At 37.9% G+C, this 23082-nt stretch overlaps 1 protein-coding gene across 3 annotated transcripts in view; it reads left to right on the forward strand.

Moving 5' to 3' along the window:
* Nucleotides 1-23082, forward strand: part of Ghr (growth hormone receptor) — a 265678-nt gene that overhangs the window by 178726 nt on the left and 63870 nt on the right. For all 3 annotated transcript variants that reach the window (XM_047556985.1, XM_047556986.1, XM_047556984.1), the window contains one exon: nucleotides 13620-13685. In XM_047556985.1, the coding sequence (XP_047412941.1) occupies nucleotides 13620-13685 (66 nt within the window). The remainder of the gene's footprint in view (nucleotides 1-13619; nucleotides 13686-23082) is intronic.

Genomic DNA, 23082 nt, shown 5'->3' on the forward strand with positions numbered 1-23082 from the left:
GTAGCATAATCTGATTTATGCTTTAAATTGGTTTTAATGTTTTTATAATTAATGAACAGAGGCAAAAGTGGTTGTAGAAAAGACTAGTTAGGAAGTTACTTGATAGTTCAGGCAAGAACTGAGCACTTTGAAGATGGAGTAAGATTGAGATAAAACTAATAAACTCATAATTGGATTAAATGAGGTGGGTACGGATTAGGGAAAGTAAAGAGAGACAATGCAGGGTTTTGACTCAAGTACCTGAGTGGATGGTGAAACAATTACAGAGATAGGAAAGAGTTGAGAAGGAACGTGTTTTTCAGGGATTACTCAAGGGTTTTGTGTTTGGATGGAGATATTAGTTGGACACCAAGTGAAGAAACTAAAGAGACCAAATAGTCTGAAGTCTCAAAGGAGAAGCTCAGACTGAAGATAGAAGTTTGGAATCATCAATATATAGATGATAATTAAGGCTATAAGAGTTGGTGAGATCCCTCTTTCAGGGAAGAAAAATAGCTTGGGGAACAGAGAGAAGAATTCTGAAGCCAAGCAAATTAAGCATCCTGGAAGTAAAGTAAGGGGCATATTATTTTAAAAGGCAGTGGTGTGCAGGGTCAAATGCATCTGAAAGGTTGATCAATGTATGAAATGAGAAGGGACCATCAGATTTGACAAGAACAGGCTTAGTGGAGGGGAAAGGTCAAAAGCACAACTGAGTAGATAAAGAGGAGAGACTAGAAAGTGAAAACAGCCATTCAAAGAGAACTCAAAAAACCTAGGAATAGTCAAGAAGTTTCTGGAAGTACGATTTCTAAGAGGCCAAAAATAGAGTACACTTTTCAGGTTAGACTCTTTGATGCTGTTCTTTAGAAAGAGCAACATCCCGTTGTGGTTTCCATTTGAAATGAGCTGGCGGCCCAACTGTTTCTGGCTTTTATAGATTCCTTTTCCCTACATAATCATTCTCTTAAAAAGAAACTAGGAAGTCTAGATCTTCCAATTTAGGGCAAATGGCTAATAGCAGACAAGACTCAGTTGGAATCTGAAAGTTCATATATATTATACACATGTGTATGTTCATATATACACATACATACATGAGTGGAGTGTATATAAAACTTACCGCACATCTTTAACTTGAAATATATAAGGTCCTAAATCTTTCTTTGCCCATCTAACCAAAGTTGTCTTTGTCAGCATTTTCAACTTACATCCACCAGAAAGTAGAGCAGGGCAGGAGTTGTATGGCTGTCCCTCCTCACGCCTCACTCACCATCGCCTCCTGGCCTCAGTACAATAAAAACTCTGTTCAGAACTTGGCTAGCTGCTTCTTTTCCCACATTCAATCAGGGAGCACTTAAAGCCATACAGTGTCCCTGTCCTGCCAAAAAGCCTATGGGCAGGGTACCCCTTCATGCTGACACAAAGACACACTGTGGAAGGCCTCTGTGGCCACAGCAGCAGCCACATATGGATTATCAATAAGGCTTTTGATTTTTTTTCACATCATATCATCACATGAAACATAACTCAAGCAAGGAAAATAAAGTTCATATTCTAGATTTTAAGGCTTTGCCTGATGTGTGGCTGTGAAAAAAAAAAAATGTAACTACTTTTCCATTTAAATGTATTCCTTCCAAAAGAATGTCATAAAACTTTTCTTTCATGTCCAGTATAATTTTCCATTTTAAAGGCTATCATATGATTTGATTGACTATTTTTATTCAAATTTTAACTGTCCATTTTGAAACGTTTAACTAAAGTTAGATTTAAATTTAAGTTTCAACACCCAAAGGATGCTTCTCACTAGAGCCAAGAACTACAGAAGATAAAACAAAAAGGGCAAAGTTAAAAAAAATTAGCATTAGGTACCACCGATGAGGTGTGTGTCTATGGTAGAATGTCACCTTGTCCATCTCCTTTCACCTATGGTAAAGCTTCCATTTTCTCCTGCACAATAGTTTTTGAAACTAATTGCCACAAAGCAAAGTTTCAATAATTCCTTTCCAAAATTTTTTTTTCAGAAAATGAATATAAAATGTTCATCAAGTATTTGAGGGAGGCTACATCAAAGTTTTATGTTTTCTTTTACGATTTATCAGTGTGACAAATAAATCTGTAAAATGAATATGCTTTTTCACTAAGACTTTATTGACAAATAATAGTTAACACATACTGTCTGACAGATAGTAATCAAAAGGAGAGGTTGTTAGAATTAAAGGTCAGATAGTTATCCTATTGCAGATATTTGCTGAGGGCCTACTGTGTACAGGATTGGAAAAGACAAAATGTGTTTCCTACTTTTGACAGATGGTAATCTAATTGAGAGGTTAAGAGTGTAAACACATGTAAAGTAAATAATGCAAGGTATGGCACAGGACATAAGTAAGTAGCAGATGACTGGCATTTATAAGAAATACCATGAATTCACAGGTGCTCATGTGCTGGACCTTCTGCTAAGCACTATATATGCAGTATTTAATTTCATGAACAATTATTCCTGCTCTGTGGATGAGAATTGACTCTGATTTTCTTCCCATTCTTGAGAAATCATTGAGGGTGGTATAAGGTGGACAAAGACCAGGAATGTGCCAGATGGTAAGCAGATGCATTGGTCTAGGGCTAAGGGTCCTTTTAGGAGAATAGAGAGAAATCAACCTTGGGGTCCGTGTTAGTCTATTCACCGCCATACCCCAATGCCTACCACAGTGTCTTTATGCATAGTAGATAGTCAATAAATACATTGAACAAAGAAATGACCCTTTAGTCTGTATCTTTAACCCAGACCAAGTGCCATCACCTTAAGGAGTGAATTAAAGCTATCCACCACATAGCCTCAGGACCCATCCCTGATGCCTCCCATATCCCATCTACTACAGTAAAGAATTGAAGTGGAAAGACACACTGTAACAGGACATGTTTGATAGCAATAGCACTGTGGTCCATTTCATGGGATGTGATGTGTCAAGAGGTCCACAGTCCTGACTGCAAGACCCGGCAATGTCTGGCCTCTGGTATCTCTGCAACCTCAAATCCTTCTACCCTCCCCTCACTCTGCTGCTTCTGCCACACAGGCCTATTTGCTTCTCCTCAAACCCTTTTCAGGACCCATGTTTTTATTTCCTTCTGCCTGGAATGTTCTTTCACAAAATATCTGTGTGGTTCATTGCCACACTACTTTCATGTCTACACTAGCCACTCTCCCTGCATCTTACTACTCTACCCTGGATCTGGCATTATAATTACATATCTGTTTGCTTTTCTGCTTACTGCTGACCCCATCCCTACAACGCACACGCACTGAACCATGGATCCAGGAAGGCAGAATTACATCTGTTCTCTACTGTCAGGTCTTCAGCATCTAGGACAGTGGATGATACATCATTAGATCCCTAGCATCTAGGACAATGGCTTCTACACAATAATTCTAACTCAAGTAGCTCACAAATGCCTACTTCCCATGGAAACATGAGTTTACTCAAGAAATGTTGGATGGAAATGGATGAGCAGAGCTTGGAAACAAGAGAGTGGCAGGAGACCACTCTGAAAATAAGTTAAAATATGCTGGCTTTGCCTCAAGTTTGAGTATTCAAGGTCCCAACTTATTACAGGATCTGTTGATATACTTTACATACTTTATACGTTTCGTTCTGTGCAACCTGTTTGTGAAAGGTGCCTTTTCCTAGAGAGTGAAGAACATGCCTTGAAACTTCTGCCAAAATATATACCTTCTTAGGACACCCTTCACATGCTGCACTTCTGAATGCCACCTGGTCTGAATAAGAAGGTCCATGAATTTGTCAGCCAATTTCCAGAACTTAAGAATTATGCTACATTCTCAGTCTAGCAAGCAACAAAGACCACTTTTGTCAGTATTAAGAGACCAGCTTGCTGCTGCATGCAAAACCACACAAATGCATCCATCCAGGTGACAGACAGGGAAGAGAGAAAATTAACCCATTTTCACTATTTCTTTTCCTCACCAGATATTAGCAGGGACTAGATATCATGAAAACAACTTAAAATATGCTGATTTTGCCTCAAGTTTGAGTATTCATGGTCCCAGCTTCTTGTAGGATCTGATGATATGCTTTAGATATCTTATAATTTTTATTTTGTGCAAATTGAGATATCAGAGTTCATAAAATATCTGATAAATTCAAAATAATAAAGTCATACTTCCTCTCAACTTTTCTTGAAATTTTCATAAATGTCTTGAGCACATGCTATACTTAAGAATACTATACTAATGCTATGGTGGATACAGAGCAAAATGAGGCACGGTCCGTGCCCTCAACTTTGAGTTTATTATTCACTGGACAAGTCAGATTACTAAAATGCAAGACAAGAAATAATTAAATGCTGTAATCCAGATATTTTTTTAAGTGTTGTGGAAGCATAAAGAACAGAGAGATGGATTCTGATAGGGACAAATAAAAAAAAGTGCTTCTTGAAGAATATACTCAAACCACACTTGAAAAATAGATGAATTTCCAGAGGTTTAGATAGTAGATTGAAGTATTTGCCAATTATTATGGAGTAAGTATTTTCCAACTGTGGCTGACTTCAAGTTAAAGAAGTCCATCCCATAAAACCAAAGGCCAAATGTTCTCTCTGATATGTGAATGCTAATACACAATGGTGGTGGTGGATTAGACAAAAGGTGATGAAGGGAAGGGAGGGTGTGTGGGAACAGGAAAGACAGTAGAATGAATTGGACATAACTTTCCTATGTACATATGTGAATACACCACCAGTAAAACTCCATATCATATACAACCACAAGAATGGGATCCTAATTAGAATAAGTTCTACTCCACATGTGTATATGTCAGAATACACTCTACAGTCCTGTATATCTAAAATGAACAAATAAAAAGTAAAAAAAAGAGTAAATAGATAACCATAATGTACTTATCACTATTACTACTGAGTGTGCATTTATTTTCTTTCACTAAGTATATTTCATGTGTACAAACCTTATTTTCTGTTCAACTTAGAATTGATATACATGTTTTGAAGTGAAATAAATAGGTATCTTGTCAAGAATAATTAAGAAGTAAAACTTTAACTTTTCAATACAGTTTTTAAAAATAAGTTTTTAACACCTTGCTAACAGGATAAAATATTGTAAATAAATGTTGTTTTACTAAGCCAAAAAGCAAAAAACTTGTGATATCACTGAACACAGACTTGGGAAGAGAAGCCAGCTCCTGCACACCATCCATGAGTCACCAGCTGAGCTCCAGATTTAATTAAATCAGCCCGACCCTATTGTTTCCAATAAGTGAGTTCGCAGGTATTAAAAGCACGTAAAACAGCAAGGAGACATTTCTGTCCTTCTCCACACACATCAATCTGACCTTGTAATAGTCTCCTGGTCATATCCTTCCCAACTCAGTCACATCCTCCTGACTGGCTTCCCCAGATTGATCTTGACCCAGTGCCAACTTGTGATTCTGTTTGTTCCTTTGAGCATTGCTGTGATGAATCCCAGCTCCTATCACGTGGCGGAGAGGACTTGCTGCTCGTAGCCTGGTGTGGACACTCTGCTGTTCTCCATAACAAAGAACAGCTTTTGAGATGGGGCAGCTGGGCAGGATGCTTCAAAGCTCTTATAGCAGGAAGAAGAAAAAGCCAGAGGAATTACTGGGAAGCTTTGCAGAAGACAGACAGACGCAGGTCGACACAGCCCTAGCATTCATATTAAACGGCTCCTCTCCCTACACCTTGTGGAAACATCACCACTAATGTGTTCTCTGAAAGCCACTGCACTTTTAACTGGCTTTATCATCGCGAAGGACTACATCTGGAAAACCAGGCTCTAGTATCCGTCTAATTGCAAGCAGATGTTCTCAGTGCATTTGAGAGCTATGTTTGTAAAGTACACACCAACCAGAGTGCTGCCAGACAGGAAAGGGAAGACAGACAGTGAAGCCTGAAGTTCCTAGGAAACTTCTGCATTTGTTCCTGTAAACCAAAGAAAGGACATTTGAGAATAAAAAGTTTTATGATCTATCACTGCACATTAATTCTGGTTACCTTCAGGTTCAGCTACTTTCAAAATATATGTAAAAGAAAATAAGACTGCTGCATATTTATTTAAGAATATGTCTATTTTCATGACACTGTTTTCTCTTCCAAACTTACTTGACTATCAAGCAGGTTTTTAGCATTAAAAGTGCTTGAAAGTTCCAGCCTTGTTTTACGGTTCCTTGTTGTTTGTTTAAATTCCCTCCTCATGTAATGTGCTCTGTGATTTACTATTCAAGTGTATAAGAAACTCCCTCATAGAGATGCAGGGGAGGGGCAGGTAACATGGTCCTCTTGAAAGACCCAGAGATTTCATGTTCAGATTACACAGCTTCTTGAGAGCTGCCAAGAGTCATAATGTGCACAAGATAATACACTTTAGTTCAGGAGGAACTGTGGGTGGGAATTCAGTTAATTTAATAAAACTTGAAAGAAAGGAAATTTCAGCTCAAAATTATCACTGGACTTGGGGGACCAGATATTTTCAGGACCTAAAGAATAATTGCAACTTGAGGATTGCCTAGGTAACATCACCAATGACAGAGAGATAAGAGGTGACCTGGCAGTGAAGTTGTCTTGCATATTCCCCAGCTCCTCAAAGACAAACCCCTGAAGGGTATTTCTGCCTAAAACCTCAGCAACCTGGCCCCTGCAGTATACTTTCCAGAGTGTGTGTAGTATTCAAATAAATCTGTCTGCTGATTTATCAAGTACCTCCTAATGAGCACCAGCTGTGGGTACTAGTGGAGTAACCCTCAAAGTGCAGCACCGCAGAACATACTCTGGCTGGAACAAAAAAGTAGAGTGAAGAGTTTCCCAAATGCACCTGGTCATTTCATTTTGGCAGGGACAGGGCTAGGAGGGAAAGGGAAACAGGTCCACAAGACCTTACCAACATACAGAGTGACCTGAGCTCTAGGGATTCGAATTCTATAAATCTGGGTCAGGGTCCAAGATTGTAGGTTTAATAAATGCCACAGCAACCTTGATGACCAGGCATGTTCGGGAAACAGTGGGGTAAGGTGGAGTTAGAATCTAGCTCCAGTTCAAATTTGGGTTCTACCAAACAAATCCAGAGAACAACTCCTTTACCTAGCAAATGTAACTAATAATATGCAGGCCAGAGGTTTTTTGAGTGTAAAATGGGAAAATCCATAAAATGTACTTCATATGGTGCCCAGTACATTTTCAGCTTACTATAAAGGCAAGACATAAATCTCACACATATCCCACTAAATCAGCTGCTTCAGAGGCAGTAGGATGATCTGAGGCCTGGAATCAGTGTGTCCAGACAATGAGCTTGAAATTGAGCCTTTGCAACAGCATATTGGAGAGAGACGAGGACTTTAAATGGGACACTGGCTATGCAGGTTATAGTTTGGCAGAAAGAATGGATAGGAAGGCATAAGTGGGTCTGGAATGAACTTTAGAAGTGGAGATCTGAGCAGGGGAAATTTCTGGGATATGGTTAATGACCATTACACTTCCAGAGAAGAGGAAAAGCAATCAACAAACTTGAGATTTCTAAGGGTAGAACTATTTGCTGAGAATAAACTGTTTATTTAAAGCCCAAATTAAAAGCATTTGTAATTCATTTCATCTGCTTCATTTATTTAGCAAATTTTTGTTTTTCTACTAGGTACCATACCCTGTGCTCACAACAGTTTATAAAGATAAAAGCAATAATTCTCAGCTCAAAGAACTCACTGTGCACTGTTGGGTACAAATAAACAATTACTACAAGGGGTGTAAGAGAAGTACCTGCGGCTGCTGGGTGGCAGGCAATTAAGCTGCCCAAGGGAGAAAGCAAAATCACTCAGAGGAAGTCTTGAAATAAACATTCCATGAGAGTTGCATCATCAGTATCATTGTCATAACCATAAGCTACAGTAGTGACAATAGTTGATATTGCCCAGTGTCTATTTTATGTCAGATGCTGTGTAAGGCACTTTACATTATTATCTCCTGTCCTTGCACAAAGTGGTTGCAGTGTGTATTACCATGTTTTATTCACTTTTTTCTGCACTATGAATTCAGAGCTGGTTCTGAATGCTATTGGTGTACAACTGGTAAATTACAATACTTGCCAGAACATTGAACCTCCTATTCTCACTCCCTTAATAGAATAGTGGAGAGCTGGAATTGACTGCATCAACTCTCAAGCTGACTTGTTGACATAAAATGGATATTCATAGCCTACTCATTGATACCACTTCCCTGAAGTCCCTTACAGATATAAAATCCCCTGCCTACACTCAGCCCATAGAGGGAGGACCTAAGTAGCTGGAGTCTTGCTGGGTTTATCCTGTCCTCATAAGTGCAATGTCCCAAGCCCATAAAGTCCAATGTAAAGGTATGTCAGGTTCTCCATGGAAAGACATGCCCATGTCAAGATGGTGGCTAGCTAATAACCATGACAATAATAATAGAAATATGTTTACTAATCATTTATATTGTAGGCTAAATGATTTGCATGTACTGATTAAAACCTTGCATGTATATAGATACAAGTCCCCATTTTACAGCCAGAGAAACAGAGGTCCAGATAGATGTACCAGTTGGAAAGCTGACTACAAGGTCAGGCAAAAAAAGGGAAGGTTAAATTGCACTTAGTTCCAGTCTTAGGACCCTGTTCTTGGGCAAGTCCACAATGAGGAGTTCCACCTCAAAGCGTGGCAAGTCAGTGGTTCCCCAGGGCTTGCAGGATCAAAATTAAGTTATTTGGAGCTGGGGTTATGGTTCAGTGTTAGAGTGCTTGCATAGCATGTGTGAGGCACTGTGGTCAATTCTCAGCACCACATATAACTAAATAAAATGAAGATCCACCAACAACTAAAAAAATTAAGAAAAGAGAAATTCAGATTTAACCCTTAAAAAAATTAAGTTATTTGGCAAGACCTTCCCCTGCGTGCACCCATCTTCTCCCCCAACTCAGCACACCCTGACTCAGGAACTCCATTCAGCTCCAATAGAGCACAACTGTTGACACACACACTCAGGCTATGTCTTACCTCAGCACCTTTGTGCGGTAGTTTCCTTGGGCCCAACTGCCTTTTCTCTTTCTCATCATTGGCTGTTTATTCCAAACTTAGCACCTGTCTCAAGGAGCCACCTTCCCCTGGAAGCTTGCCCAGATATGTCAAGGCTACCCCATTGTCCTCCAATGCTTGACTACTCTTTTTGTATATCCCTGCCTAAGACCATGGACTCACCAAGACCAGGAGCTGCAGCTAGTTTATTTATAACCCCAGCATTTAAAAGGCCCTATAGAAATGCTTTTTGATCTATTAGGAATAAATTACAATGGGATCCCTGTAGATCATAACTGAGACCAGTTTGTGATGGCTTCATTCAATTTTGTTAGTATTGGAGTTGTAATTCTCTGCTTGTGATCTTCCTTTATTTGCTTTTCTCTTACTGGTCAGCACTTCTAGACATTAGGTACATGACTCTGACACTAATTAAATTGATGACTGAGCATGACACCTTCATTTGCTAAGACAGCACAGTTTTGTTCATTGTGCTTTACTTTTGCAACCGGCATCCTCTCAGCCCTGGCATAAATCTGTGGCCTTTCCACGAGGATGCCATGTGTTCCTTTTATGTCTTGATTCATCACATATTGTAGAGAGTGTTAGCTTAGTAAGGCTTTCTGCTTCATGAAGATGTCACCAAATGTGCCCTGGAAGGGAAAGCACCAGATGTTTGTTTGCAAGGAAAGCAAAATCCTGCTTTGTGAAGATTCAGGGAGTCCAGGGGTCCCCAAGAATTCCTGACTGGAGATTTGGCTCTGCACTCTACTTGGGGTCTCAGAACTGACCTCCACATTCCATTTCAGTCATCATTCTGGGAAAACTTGTTAACTGTACTGCTGATCTGAGACCTGGACCCTGTTGTCTGTTAGTTTTCTCAGTTTCAAGCTGAAAACTGAGACAAACTTATTGGATAAATTTGAACAAAGTAACCCATGTATTTTTGTGCCAGTCCATGATTAACCTGGTTTTTAAACCACTTTATCGAGGTGTGATTGACATACAAAAAACTGTATTTATTGGATGCATACAACCTTAATGGGTTTTGAGATAAGTATACCTCCATGAAACCTTCACTACTTCTATATGGTAAACCTTTTCATAGCCTCCAAAAGTTTCCTCCCACTCTATGTGTTCATTATAACTTTTATTAGCTTTCCTCTTCCTTTGAATGATAAGAGCTTTCTCAGACAGTGCATAGTTGTCAGTAAAACAGGTCATTCACAGAAGTTATATAACTTATTGAAACTTTAATATTCTAGTGCTCAGCTTGGGATAAAAGATAATAAGATGTTCTTTGATTTGGACAAAGGAACTGGTGACATGGTGGGAATTGTTCAAGATGTTAGTGGTAATAATAAAGAAGTAGACTTGAGGCCATTGTCATAAAATGCAATTTTGCTTCCTGGTCACCTTAAAATTGATGTGCAAATACCATACATTCCAGAATAATGTGCATTCTGTTTACTTTTGTTTGAATTCTTTATTATGTATGGGAGTAACTGAGGTTCAACAGATTAAAATAATAGTAAAATTTCAAGAGAAAATAAAATGGAACACTTTCAAAACTGATAGTCATACAATATAAAATATTATAATGACTATAAAATATCAATTCACTAAAAACCCCAACACCTTACTTCCCTTGGGAAAATACTTTCGACCATGTACCCATATTGGAAAAAAAACTTACAAGGATTAGAATTCTTAGTGTTTGATGGGGAGGATCTCTTAGCTTTATAAATTGAATTTGTATTATGCGTAACAGACCCAAGGGCTACTTCCAACTTGTTAGCTAATTGGAAGGAACTCGTGAAAAGTACTTTGAAAACTGGCCAGGAGGCAAGTAGACTGGGCTCACCAGCTCTGAAATTCAAAAAGAGGAAGTAGATCAGCTGCCTGTCTAGGATACCTTCATTTTCTTCCTCTTCATGTTTTATATCAGAGACAGGTTTCTTGCCATATGGGTTTCTATCAAGGAGTGAAACAAAAGACCAGTAGTCTGAGATGACATAGGGGGAAAAAAAAAACCTCAGCTTCTCTTGCTTTGTACCCTTTGTATGCCCCTTGCCCCTGTTAGGATATTAGACATGGTGTATTCAGAGGTGCCAGGTAGAAGATGCAAGAAATTGTTAGGATATTAGACATGGTGTATTCAGAGGTGCCAGGTAGAAGATGCAAGAAATTGTTAGGATATTAGACATGGTGTATTCAGAGGTGGCAGGTAGAAGATGCAAGAAATTGTTAGGATATTAGACATGGTGTATTCAGAGGTGCCAGGTAGAAGATGCAAGAAATTGTTAGGATATTAGACATGGTGTATTCAGAGGTAGCAGGTAGAAGATGCAAGAAATTGTTAGGATATTAGACATGGTGTATTCAGAGGTGGCAGGTAGAAGATGCAAGAAATTGTTAGGATATTAGACATGGTGTATTCAGAGGTGGCAGGTAGAAGATGCAAGAAATTGTTAGGATATTAGACATGGTGTATTCAGAGGTGGCAGGTAGAAGATGCAAGAAATTGTTAGGATATTAGACATGGTGTATTCAGAGGTGCCAGGTAGAAGATGCAAGAAATTGTTAGGATATTAGACATGGTGTATTCAGAGGTAGCAGGTAGAAGATGCAAGAAATTGTTAGGATATTAGACATGGTGTATTCAGAGGTGGCAGGTAGAAGATGCAAGAAATTGTTAGGATATTAGACATGGTGTATTCTGAGGTGGCAGCAGTCTCCAGCCTCCAGCCTCCAGCCTCCAGCTTCAGCCCCCTGCCAGTTCCATTTTTGCCCCCATCAGTTCCATTTAGCCCCCTTTTAATAAACAGTCCAAACAATGAAGGCACACTGCCAACAGGTTACATCAGTGGGGACTGATGTAAATGTTTATGACCTCGAGGACATACGCTGAATCCAAGTGTTTCTGACCTTGACTACACACTAACCATAACATAGCTGATTCATGGCCTTGGCTCCATACTAAAAATGTAAATAAAAATATAATATAGCCCACCGGAAGCTTCAGTGAGGGAACCTAACCATAGCCATTTGGGATCTGCCCCAACACCTCAGAGAGTAGAACACTTCTGTGACCTTTGGTCAAAAAAGTGTATGTAGGAATTTCTACCTACCAGCACCATTTCTCTGGCTGGTACCAGTTGGATGTCCTATAATTCAGTTCAGTTCTGACACTATCTACCTGGAGTCAACATCAAATTGAGAACTAGTCCCACAGGACTGTGCCCCATTTCAAACACCAAATGAAAGTAACAGGTTGTCACCTGACTTCTCACAAATTGATCAGCTATAAATTGGGGTTCCCCTGATCCCTTAATTTGCTAGTACAGCTTACAGAACTCAGGGACATACTTATTTGCGTTTACTGGTCCATTATCAAAGATTTTACAACGCATACAGATGAACAGATGGATAAAGTGAGGCATAGAAAAGGTGGGCCCAGCACTTCCATGCCATCTAAGCATTTCCAGGTGTTTAGCAAACTGTGAAGTCTCCAAACCCAGACCTATGAGTTTTATGGAAACTTCATTACACAGACAAGATCCGTTAAATCAATGGCTAATTGTTGATCAGTTTAACTGTCAGGTCCTCTCTCCTCCCCAGAGGCTATGGGGTAAGACTGAAAAGTCCCAATTCCCTTACCACTGGTTTTTCCTATGCCACTACCCATCCTGAGGAAGGAAGGCCCCAGTCAACAGTCTACTCATTAGCATATAAAAGGACACTTACTGCCCTAGAGATTCCAAGGATTTTACAGCTCTTATGTCAGGAAACAGAAGGAAGACCAAATATACTTTACAATATCACATAAATAGCTTCACTGGCTTTGAGGTAAAGCTCAGTATTTATTGTGGGCCTGGTCTACACTATCCCTCTAAGAATAACTCATAGGTAACTTGATCTGATTTGGGGACTCCTAAAGAAACATCTCCACCAAGCCCAGGCAACAGTCACATATTTTTGTAGCTGAGATGCTTGCAAAGCAACCCAGCTGGAATGGTAACCACATCGATCATTTTCTGTTTTTGCCTGTTTTTAATGTAACCTACTACTAGTGTCAATCAAATTATAACTGCTTTTATAGTAGCTGACTTTCACCCATCTTGCCTTATAAAGTTCCATTTCTCTCTTGTCCAACTTTTTAAGTCCCCTCATTTCTTTCCTACTCCCAGATGGCTCACCATGTTTATTTTTATTATTTCTAAAAATAAACTTTATTGACTGAATTGTTTTTCATACTGTTTTAAAAATAATTTATGTTCCTCCTTATTTTCACAAGCTGGACTCAAATAATATAGAGGGACATTTTTTTTTCATTGTTCCCTATTGTGTCTAGGCATTATACCAGCGGTAATGAAGACAAGAAGGTTTCCATTTGCTCAGATTGTTATGAGTTCTTTTTAGTGCATATGTGCAATTTTAATTTTAAAAAGGGAGGTTATATGAGGGAGCATGTCATATTTTATCATTTGAAAATGTGGTTGTAACAGGGTCACATCAGATAGCTTGTTTGTTTGTTTTTATGGGGATGACTAATAGTTTTCTTCTTTTCCATTTCAGTCACACCAGCTACCCTTGGCAGAGCATCTCAAAGTCTGCAAAGAGTTAATCCAGGCCTGGGGACAAGTAAGAATTTCAGTGGTTTTGCTGCGTTCAGTGATATTTTCCATGCATTAGCGTAATTCAAATGGCTATCCTTTCTCTATTTTATTTGGGATATTGGTAACTGGAAGGACAACTGAATAAAATTTTTACAGGCAAACAAGAAAAACTATTTTTTCGGGATTTATTTTTCAAATTCTTTACAAGGTGATTTCTTTATTTTTCTATTTTGCTTATGCTTCAGGGTCAAGTGAGACCAAATTAGTGAAGTTAAAAAAGTAGAAATGATTTACTGTGGGTCAACAATTATTTATTGAATTTAGGCCTCTTTTTACAAATCCTTTTTAAAATCATTATCATTTTGAAGTATTTATCTAATGATTTCATTGGCAGGTTAAACTTGTCTCTTTTGCCAAATTGCCTTGTACTTCAAAATTCTGCCATCTAAACTCTCTCTTTTCTTTAAATGATACTACACATTCCCCTCTTGTCCTTTGACAATCTCCTGTTCATCCACAAGACTTAACTCAAGTATCAGCTCTTGGGGAAACTTTCCCACATTCTCTAGACCCAGTTTTTCTGCCTTGTATACCTTGGTGTTTTTCAACTTTCTGCTACTGCAACAAAAGTGAGAAAATGCCTGAGAAAACCAACTTAAAGTAGGAAAATTTTATTTTGGCTCAAAGTTTCAAAGGTTTCTATTCATGGTCACTTGGCTCCATTGATTCTGGACCTGTGGTGAGGCAGAATATCATGAGAGGGTTTGATGGAGCAAAACTGCCCAGGTGGTAATGGCCAGAAAGCAGAGAGAGAAGGGACCAGAGGCAAGATATAGTCCCCAAGGGCACACTTCCAAGGATTCGTTCCCTTCAAGGAGGTCCCACTGCCTACTGTTTCCATTTCCCAATAATGCCATAAAATATGAATCCCTTAATGAATTAATCCACTGATAAGTTCAGAGCCATCATGACCCAATCACTTCCCAAAAGCCTCACCAACACATGAGACTTCAGGAATATTCCAGATTCAAATTATAACAGTTTCCATGCAACTGTGTCCATAGTTCCATGATAGCTTTTACTCCTGATGTTTTAGCATGTAGGTTAGCATTGTGTATAGAACTCCCAGATTGTGTGGGCTACATGAATGAATTAATTGACTTTAGGTCCATGGTCATGTCTTATGCTCTTTCTAAATCCCTTATGTTGCCTAAAAATTCCTGATGTCATAGTAGATACCTGTTGAATTAAATTCTAGGGATAGATTTCTCAGTAGTTGAAATATATGCCAGAGTCCCTTCTATGTGACAAATGAAGGGAAGGCAGTGTATCTAACTGTATTTTCAGCTATTGCTGTTTTTGTTCATAATTCTAATGTCATAAAACTATAATTTGGATTTTATGACCAATTGCAGAATAAGAATTTCTAATGTGAGATTTAAATGTCATTTCCTTGGAGATGATCCAAAATGAGGATTGATGCTATTTTTAACAATATCATCCATTTGTCATTTCTTCCAGACCACAAACTCTTTATAACCTTCCTGTTTTAGATGCAACTGATATATTAATCTATTCCCTAATTATCAATAAGAGATTATATAAAAGAAGTAGTTGCATTTGGGTTATTCCAGCTAGCATATTCTAAAACCTTCATTCAACAGATGATGTAACCTATTGCTACTTTCTGTTGGGAAGTGAGGAAGAATCAGTTAAGAATGTCTTACTACCGGTACATGCTTTACATTGGGATCATCCTCCACACACATACATAATAATACCTTGCCCTCTGCTTTTCCCTCAAGTAGTAATATGATTTCTCCAAGTCATTTTGCTTTTGGTCACAGGGTCTAAGAAGCCAAACCATTGTGCCCTGTGAAATACCTAGACATGATGGATGTGTTGAATAACTTCCTATACCAGTCATTTGGCATGTGATGATTTCCTGTCTTTGTGATCAGTAAGAAGACTAATCCTCACTTATACATGATGAATCAAATAGACCCTGACTTCCTCACACAAGGCTCTACCTTTCAACTTTTCCTTATCAAACATTACCTGTTTTCTGTCTAGGAATGGTTGGATAAAGTGACCTCTGTGTGTGTGTCAATGGGCACCCACCATAGGGCACCTGATTGAACATGTGACCACTCCTATAATAGGGAGTACCTCATCCAGATGTGACAGATCCGAGTACTCACATCACCTCACTGTGTCACTGTGTACCACTTCACCAAATCACAAGTGCATTCTCTGCTGTGTACCCAACATTTAGGTTTGCATCCTGAGAAGAAAGATACTGTCCTGACATCAAATGCCTCATGTTCTATGAAGCTAATTTTACACAAAAATGTAGAGTTCAAAATAAAATGGGCAGAGAATACACAATTATAATTTATACCTTTCCTATGTGTGCTTTTTTAAATTCTCAGATTTAAACAAAATCCTGTGGGTAGGAAAAAACTAAAATAAAAATGATGAACATTTGAGTTAAATACATGAGATTTTATCAAGTATACAGGGAGAAAATTTTATATTATTGCACATCTTTCTTTTGGGGAGGGAGTTCCTTCTCCTAAACTATTGTTCCTTTTTACTTTTCATATATTACTATAAAAGTGTAAATTTTGTGATGAGTGGCATTTCCACCTAAAAAAATAAAATGAATATCCAACTGGGACAAAATGTTAAGATTTCATTTACTGCCCTTGGATGCATAAATTCATCTGAGGTTTTAAGAAAACAGGCATCTGAACAAAAACACTAATGACTGAGGCCAGAGTAAAGTTTTGACAGAATCCCCAACAATGATCATATCAGATGAGTACAGCAAATTAATTCCTTAAATTTTTATAAGCCTATAAGCAATCTCCCTTATAATTGAAATGGCTTTCACTTTTTAATAAAAAACATATTTACGAGACAAAACTTTAACATACTAAACATCATCTGCTTGTTTGGGTCCTGGTGCATTCTTGCCTAGATTCTTGCCCTAACTTCCTAATTTTCATCCCTACCTCCTATTTTTCCTTATTCCAAACCACCCTACTCTCTGCTTTCAGATTAGTTTTTCCTACTTACCTCTAATCCAGAGATTCCCCTGTATAATAACCAGCAACAACTCTCCAATAAACTCACGTCCCAGGCATTTAAGGAGTTCTGGAACATGGATCATATGCAATTTTCTAGCCTATCTCCTTTGTGTCCAAGGCACACCCTATATTTATATTCCCTGCGTTGTATTCCCTTAACCAGAATTGCCTCCTCTTTCCTCCTGGTCTGAAAGAATCTTTCATGACTTCTGTCCTTAAGCATGTTTGAAATATCACTTCATTCACAAAGTTTTTCCAGTTTTCCCAAGAGGTTACATGTTTCCACCTTGGAAACTCCATCATCCTTTCTTTCTACCTCTGAAGGAGAGGTAGAAGCTCAGGGTTTTAAGAACACAGCCTCTGGAGAAGCTTTAGTCATTTTTCTTAACTCCTGCTTTAGTTATTTTTCTTAATTCCTGCTTGATCTTGCTTAAATTGCATAACTTCTCTGTGCCTTGATTTTGTTTTTGTTTTAATTTCTAATGAAGAAAGACTAATGGTAGCTACTTATAGGTTGTTGTATGAGTTATATTCAAAGTAATTATGGTAGTACCTGGCCCCAATGTAAACGTACGTGGTGTATATTGTATTGTCTCATGGCTCTCATTTTATTCCAACATACGTTAGATCAAACACTGTGAAATTGCCCTTACACAATTCTATTTTGAATCATAAAATTATTACCAATTTGGGTCAACCTAGTGCAAACTCTTATGTACTTTCTTTCCCACATTAATAAAGTGTGCTATGTACAATATTAGGGATTACATCTTATAAATCCTATATACTACAGCACCTGGGAAGTATCTGGCACATGCACACTTGTTTAATGAACACTTGTTGACTTTTGCACATGCATAAAAAATGCAAAAATATATATATATATATATATATAAGTCAGGTTCTCCCCAATATCTTAATAGAAGTCAGACTCTCCCCAATATCTTTGGCTATCACAGAGTTTCCTCTGTGTTCTTCAGCTATCATGTATAAAGGGGAGGGATAAATATATACAGGAGTAGAAATTTCTCTTGCCTATTGCTAAGTATAAATACGTACAGTCTTTCCCATAAGTCTTCCATTGAACCTTAACTTCCAGTCAATGGATTTGGTATCACAGTTTGACCTTGGAGTACTTTGTAGGACACCACATGGCATCCTATTGGCACTTCAGCTGCTGAGGGAATAGGAAGTAGCCATACTCCTGCCTGTGGTCAGTCACTGCACCCAAAAGTGCTGACGGACTCTCTCAGCTTTAAGCATTCTTTTTTTATCAGATGTGTTCACCATTAAGGGCTTAATAGCTTACAATACAACTAAAAGAAGCACAACGTAAGGGAAGCGTGTCTTTGCGGGTCCCATGTCTTAGAGTAAATGTGCAGCATTTCTTTGTTAAAAAGAACTTGAGCTTTGGACATGCATGAGAGAGCAGTACTGACATTTGGTTCTGACACTGAAGCTGACTTTGAATTCCTGACAGTCTCCTTGTTTATAAAGGATTTGGTAAATTATTCAGTAAGTAAACACAGATTCTTGTGATCCCTTTTAAGGAAACAGTGTTTATGTTGGCTCTCCTGACTCACATGCGGCACTAATCTCCAAATGATGCCAAGCATTCTAGGGATACTATTCATCTCCTTTCCTTGCTTCCTGGAAACAGGAAGGAGGAGGTAAAACTAAGCATTTTATACAAGGAGAAATGTAGGTTCCCAGAAGGCAGCATACCTGAATCACTCAATTCCCCACCTACAGAGTAAGGAAAATATTGTCAGAGCAATGTTATGTATCTCTCCCTAGATAAGCAAAATGAAGTAGAGTTAATGCATAGTGGTAACAGTGCATGAGTGAACAGCAGTGTCCACTTATCTCAGATATGGACTGGGAAGTGACAGTTTTCCAGCCTGAAATACACAAGTAATGACAGCCATTAACTTCATCCTTGTTATTACACACTGCCTTCCTTTCACATGTAATGGTAGAGAGATAAGGAGTGTTGTAAGGCAAATATTAGATCTTAACATTTTTTTATCTTCCATCAACTCCCACCAGTCTGTTGAGTCATAACCAATGGTAAGTAGTTATTTTACCACTTACTTACAAGAGACCTGTTCCTCTCTGTGCATATGTTTAGGCTGTACTGGAATGAAGATCCCTTTTGGTGGTATACATATAACATACAGCCAGGTATTCTATTTCTTTTGGAATCCAAATAATAATAGTTAGAAATCTGTTTGTGGGCATCAGCCTCTAAAAGGTACAATCTTAGAAGTGAGTATATTTTTTTGTTGTTGTTTGAAAAGGATGATTAAAATCTCCCTAAAAAACAAAGGCTGAATATTTTCTCTTATATGTGGATGCTAATTTATAATAAGCAGGAGGAGAATGGACTGTAGGGAAGAATAGAGTTACTTTAGGTAGAGGAAAGTGAAGGGAGGGGAGGGGAAAAGGGGATAGGAAGGATAGTAGAGTGAAATAGACATTATTACCTTATGTACATATATAGACTGCATGACTGATGTGATTGTACAACAGGTACAATCAGAAAAATGAGAAATTATACCCCATGTATGTATATCAAAGTACATAAACACATTCTACTGTCATGTGTAACTAATTAGAACAAATAAAAAAAATTAAAAAGATAAAAATAATTCTACTGGGGAAAAAAAGAAGACTGTTAAAGCCATCTACAATGCCAACATCCATTGTTGATTTCAACATCATGGTAAATGACTACACAATACTTAAATTACTTAAATATACAATAGATTACTTAATTAATATGTAATTACTTATTTTTTTCTCCCTTTTTCTCTTTCTTCCTGCCTTTCTTACTTATTTTGATGAGTCCATTATAATATATGAGCAAAATATATATATAAATCACTTCCTTCAAAAAAATCCAGTTCACATGTGTATATTCTACATATTAATTGCTAGCATGATTTTTCTGCCAAAGCATAATACACATGTATCAAGAATTAAATCCAAGACAAACATTCTTTTACCCTGGGTGACCCCAGTGGGTGGTGAATACTTTTTGTGACTAGAAAGTTGAGCATCCCAGAGTTGGTTGTGACCTTGAGTTCTTATCTGCAGCCTGTTGATCTGATATATCCCTCAGCTTTACAACCAATTCTAATCAATGATCTTAAGAGAACCTCAGCTTCTGCATACAGGAGCCTCTCACTAGGAAAGGACACCTGTGTCTGTCATTCTAGAAAGACCCTTTGTCCACACAGCTCCTACTTCTGTGAAAAATTTTTTCAGATAAAGTACAGTTGTTCCCTGAAGAAAATCCTTAAATCTTATAGAGGAGTATCCTGACTTTAATATAAATTAATCTGTATATTGAGAAAGCAGAATATACATCACATTCATTAAAAAACATTTATGGCTTTCACAAAGAATTCCAACATGTGTACCATTAAAGAGTAAATAAAATAATAATGTGCCTTAAGGCAATTATATGGATTTGGAAATAATATGTATTTAAACCAAAAATAACTCAAGGCATGAATAAATAACTTTTCACTTAGAAAAGAAGTATATATCTTTCAAAGGGCTTTTAAATACATATGATTTATGGGAAATTAATTTGCATGTACTTCACAGTACATGGAACAAGACAAGTTACTCCTGCTTTTTGGTTTTATTTTTTTCCTTTAGGTGAACAATTATTTAAACCAGAGTTTGGAAAACTGGACCTCAGACCAGAAATGTTTCAGATTTGGGAGTGTTGTTTTTTTTTGTTTTGCTTTTTTATTATTTGCATATATTTTACCAGTTGAGAATCCTTAATTAGAAAATTCGAAATAGATAAACTGAAACTCATCCTGGCAGGATAGGAAAGACATCTAGAATAGTGAATCTTGTACTTAAGTAGTATATCTCTCAAGGAAATAAGTCTTATAGATCCCAGAAAATACTGGTATAACCTAGTGTGGAAAAAAATGTGATTAAAAATAAAATTTTAATGTTATGAATGTCTTTTAGTTGCCATTTATTTCCACAAAAATGTAAAACTTATATTTTGTAGCACAAAATACCCTCTTTTAATAAGCACTGCTTTCTTTTCTCTGCCTTGCACACCTTCATCTGGATCTCCTCCCTTTACAGGTAGAGAAGCAGGGAGCCTTCAAAGGGGAGGCCTGACAGGCTGGCCATAATTCAGATAGCCAGAGCCTAAGACAGGAGGTCCCCAAACCAAGAGGGAATGCAGGAAGAGGCCTCTGGAGGCTGATTTTTCTGTCTTTCTCTTCTGTGAGCCCATAATTACCTCTTTATGCTTGCATGACCTTGAATATCATCACTATCTATAATAAGTAACCATTTCTTATGTACCTCTCAAGGGATGATCCAAAAATATTTTCATTGGTACTACTTTCTCTGGAAAAAATAAAAGAGAGAGAAAGAGGGAGGCCCCAAGGGACTTTGTTGGTCAGTCAAAAGCCACAGGAAGGGCCTAAACTCCTAGGGGGTTGTTAGCATAGAAAGACTGCTCACTCTTAAAGAACCAGAGATCCTAAAGTGGTGATTCTTGGTGGGTAAAGGGTATTTTCAGCAAATACCGTTGTCAGAGCTCTACCTCAGACGTTCTAAATTGATCTCCACTGATGCTGCTCAGGCATATTTTATTTGTTTCCTATGACTGCTGTGACAAATCACCATAGGTCTTAGTGGTCGAACAAGAGAAATTTATTCTGTCATACATCTAGAGCTCAGAAGTCCAATACCAAGGTGTCATCAGAACTGGTTCCTCCTGGAGGCTCCAGGGAGACCTTGTTACATGGCAGCTTCAGTGACCCTTGGTTTACAGATACATCATTCCAGTCTTGGCCTGTCTTCACTTAAGCTTTTCCTTGAGTAACTGTGTCTTTCTTTGTCTTATAAGGACACCTGCCACTGAATTAGAGTTTACCCTAATCCAGGATGATCTCATCTTAAGATCTTTACCTTAATTATATCTGCAAAGACTTCTTTTCTGATTAAAGTCACATTTACAGGTACCAAAATTTAGGATTTGAACCTATCTTTGGGGACTACAATTAACCCACTCCATATATGTACTCAGGGAGAAATCCCCTCTATAAGTGATTTTTCAAGAATTAAGCCTTTAATACATTTAGCCTTTCTTCTAGTGCTTGGGAAGCACTGGGATAGGCAAAGCTAAGTGGACTTCTGTATTGAAGAACTTTTGAGCAGCTCTAATTTGTTTTTGTGCATTATGAATATCCAAGAAAAGGAAAAGTACATCAATCCTTCCTGTCAATAGGTGGGTAACTTCTTTTCAAGTGCTTACTTATTACTACCTCAATGAACACTAGGGTTCAGAGGAACATGGGCTGCTGGTGATCAGGATTCTTGCACAACTGTGCTCAGTGGTATGGGCACAGATAGGTCAGCATGTGAGACACATGTGTCCAAACATTCAGAGTGGGTTTATTGTCACCTCCCTGAGGATGAGCATATCCTTCATTGAATATCCACAATAGTTTCCCCAGAGGACCTACATAGGGATTTTTAGATATCATCTAGTCTCTTATCTTGCCTACAGCCATTCTTATAGAAGGACTTGATCAAACATTAGGATGATAGAACAGAGAAATGAAAGGGGAAAGGTTATCAAGATAACAACGTGTTTTTCTTCTGAAAAAAGAAAAAAAAAGAAAATGACTTATTCATTTCTAGTCCCATAATTTCAGTCCCCCAAAACATCGAGAGTATTCATCCATGGTTTAATTTAAAAATTGTCTCTTTTGGTGGGTTACTAGGGTGTCTACTCTTTATTCTAAAAATTGCTACATCAAGGAAAATAAACTATTACCTTGAATTTTTTCATGAATTGTATTTCAGGGCAAATAAATAGTTGATTAAATAAGTTTTAAGTAGCTATAGTCTAGTTAATAAATGCAGAAGGAAAGGAAGGATTTTAAAAATCACCATTTTACAACCCCTAATGGCAAAAATAGATTTAGGGAAGATGATCAGTGAATGATAAAATCCTTAGGTATACTCTCTTGTGGTGAATCAATTGGTAGCATTTTGAACTCAGATCTGACTTATCACATGACATTGGGTGTCCTTTCACAAGAGTTCACTGTACCACTCCTGATAGTTTTGCCCATGAAATTTGGACTGAATCAAATTAAACCAATAGATCAAACTGCCAATTTATAAGAAATAAGAGGGAGAGAAGAACATTTTAAATGAATCTTTAAGAATGCAATAACCTGAAGGAAATTATCTGGTTTCTTCAATAATAACCCCCCTCCAAAAAATGATATAATAAAAAGAAGCTGGGCACTGTAATCCCAGTTACTCAGGAGA

This window comes from Sciurus carolinensis, chromosome 6 (assembly GCF_902686445.1).
Source record: "Sciurus carolinensis chromosome 6, mSciCar1.2, whole genome shotgun sequence".
NCBI lineage: Eukaryota > Metazoa > Chordata > Mammalia > Rodentia > Sciuridae > Sciurus > Sciurus carolinensis.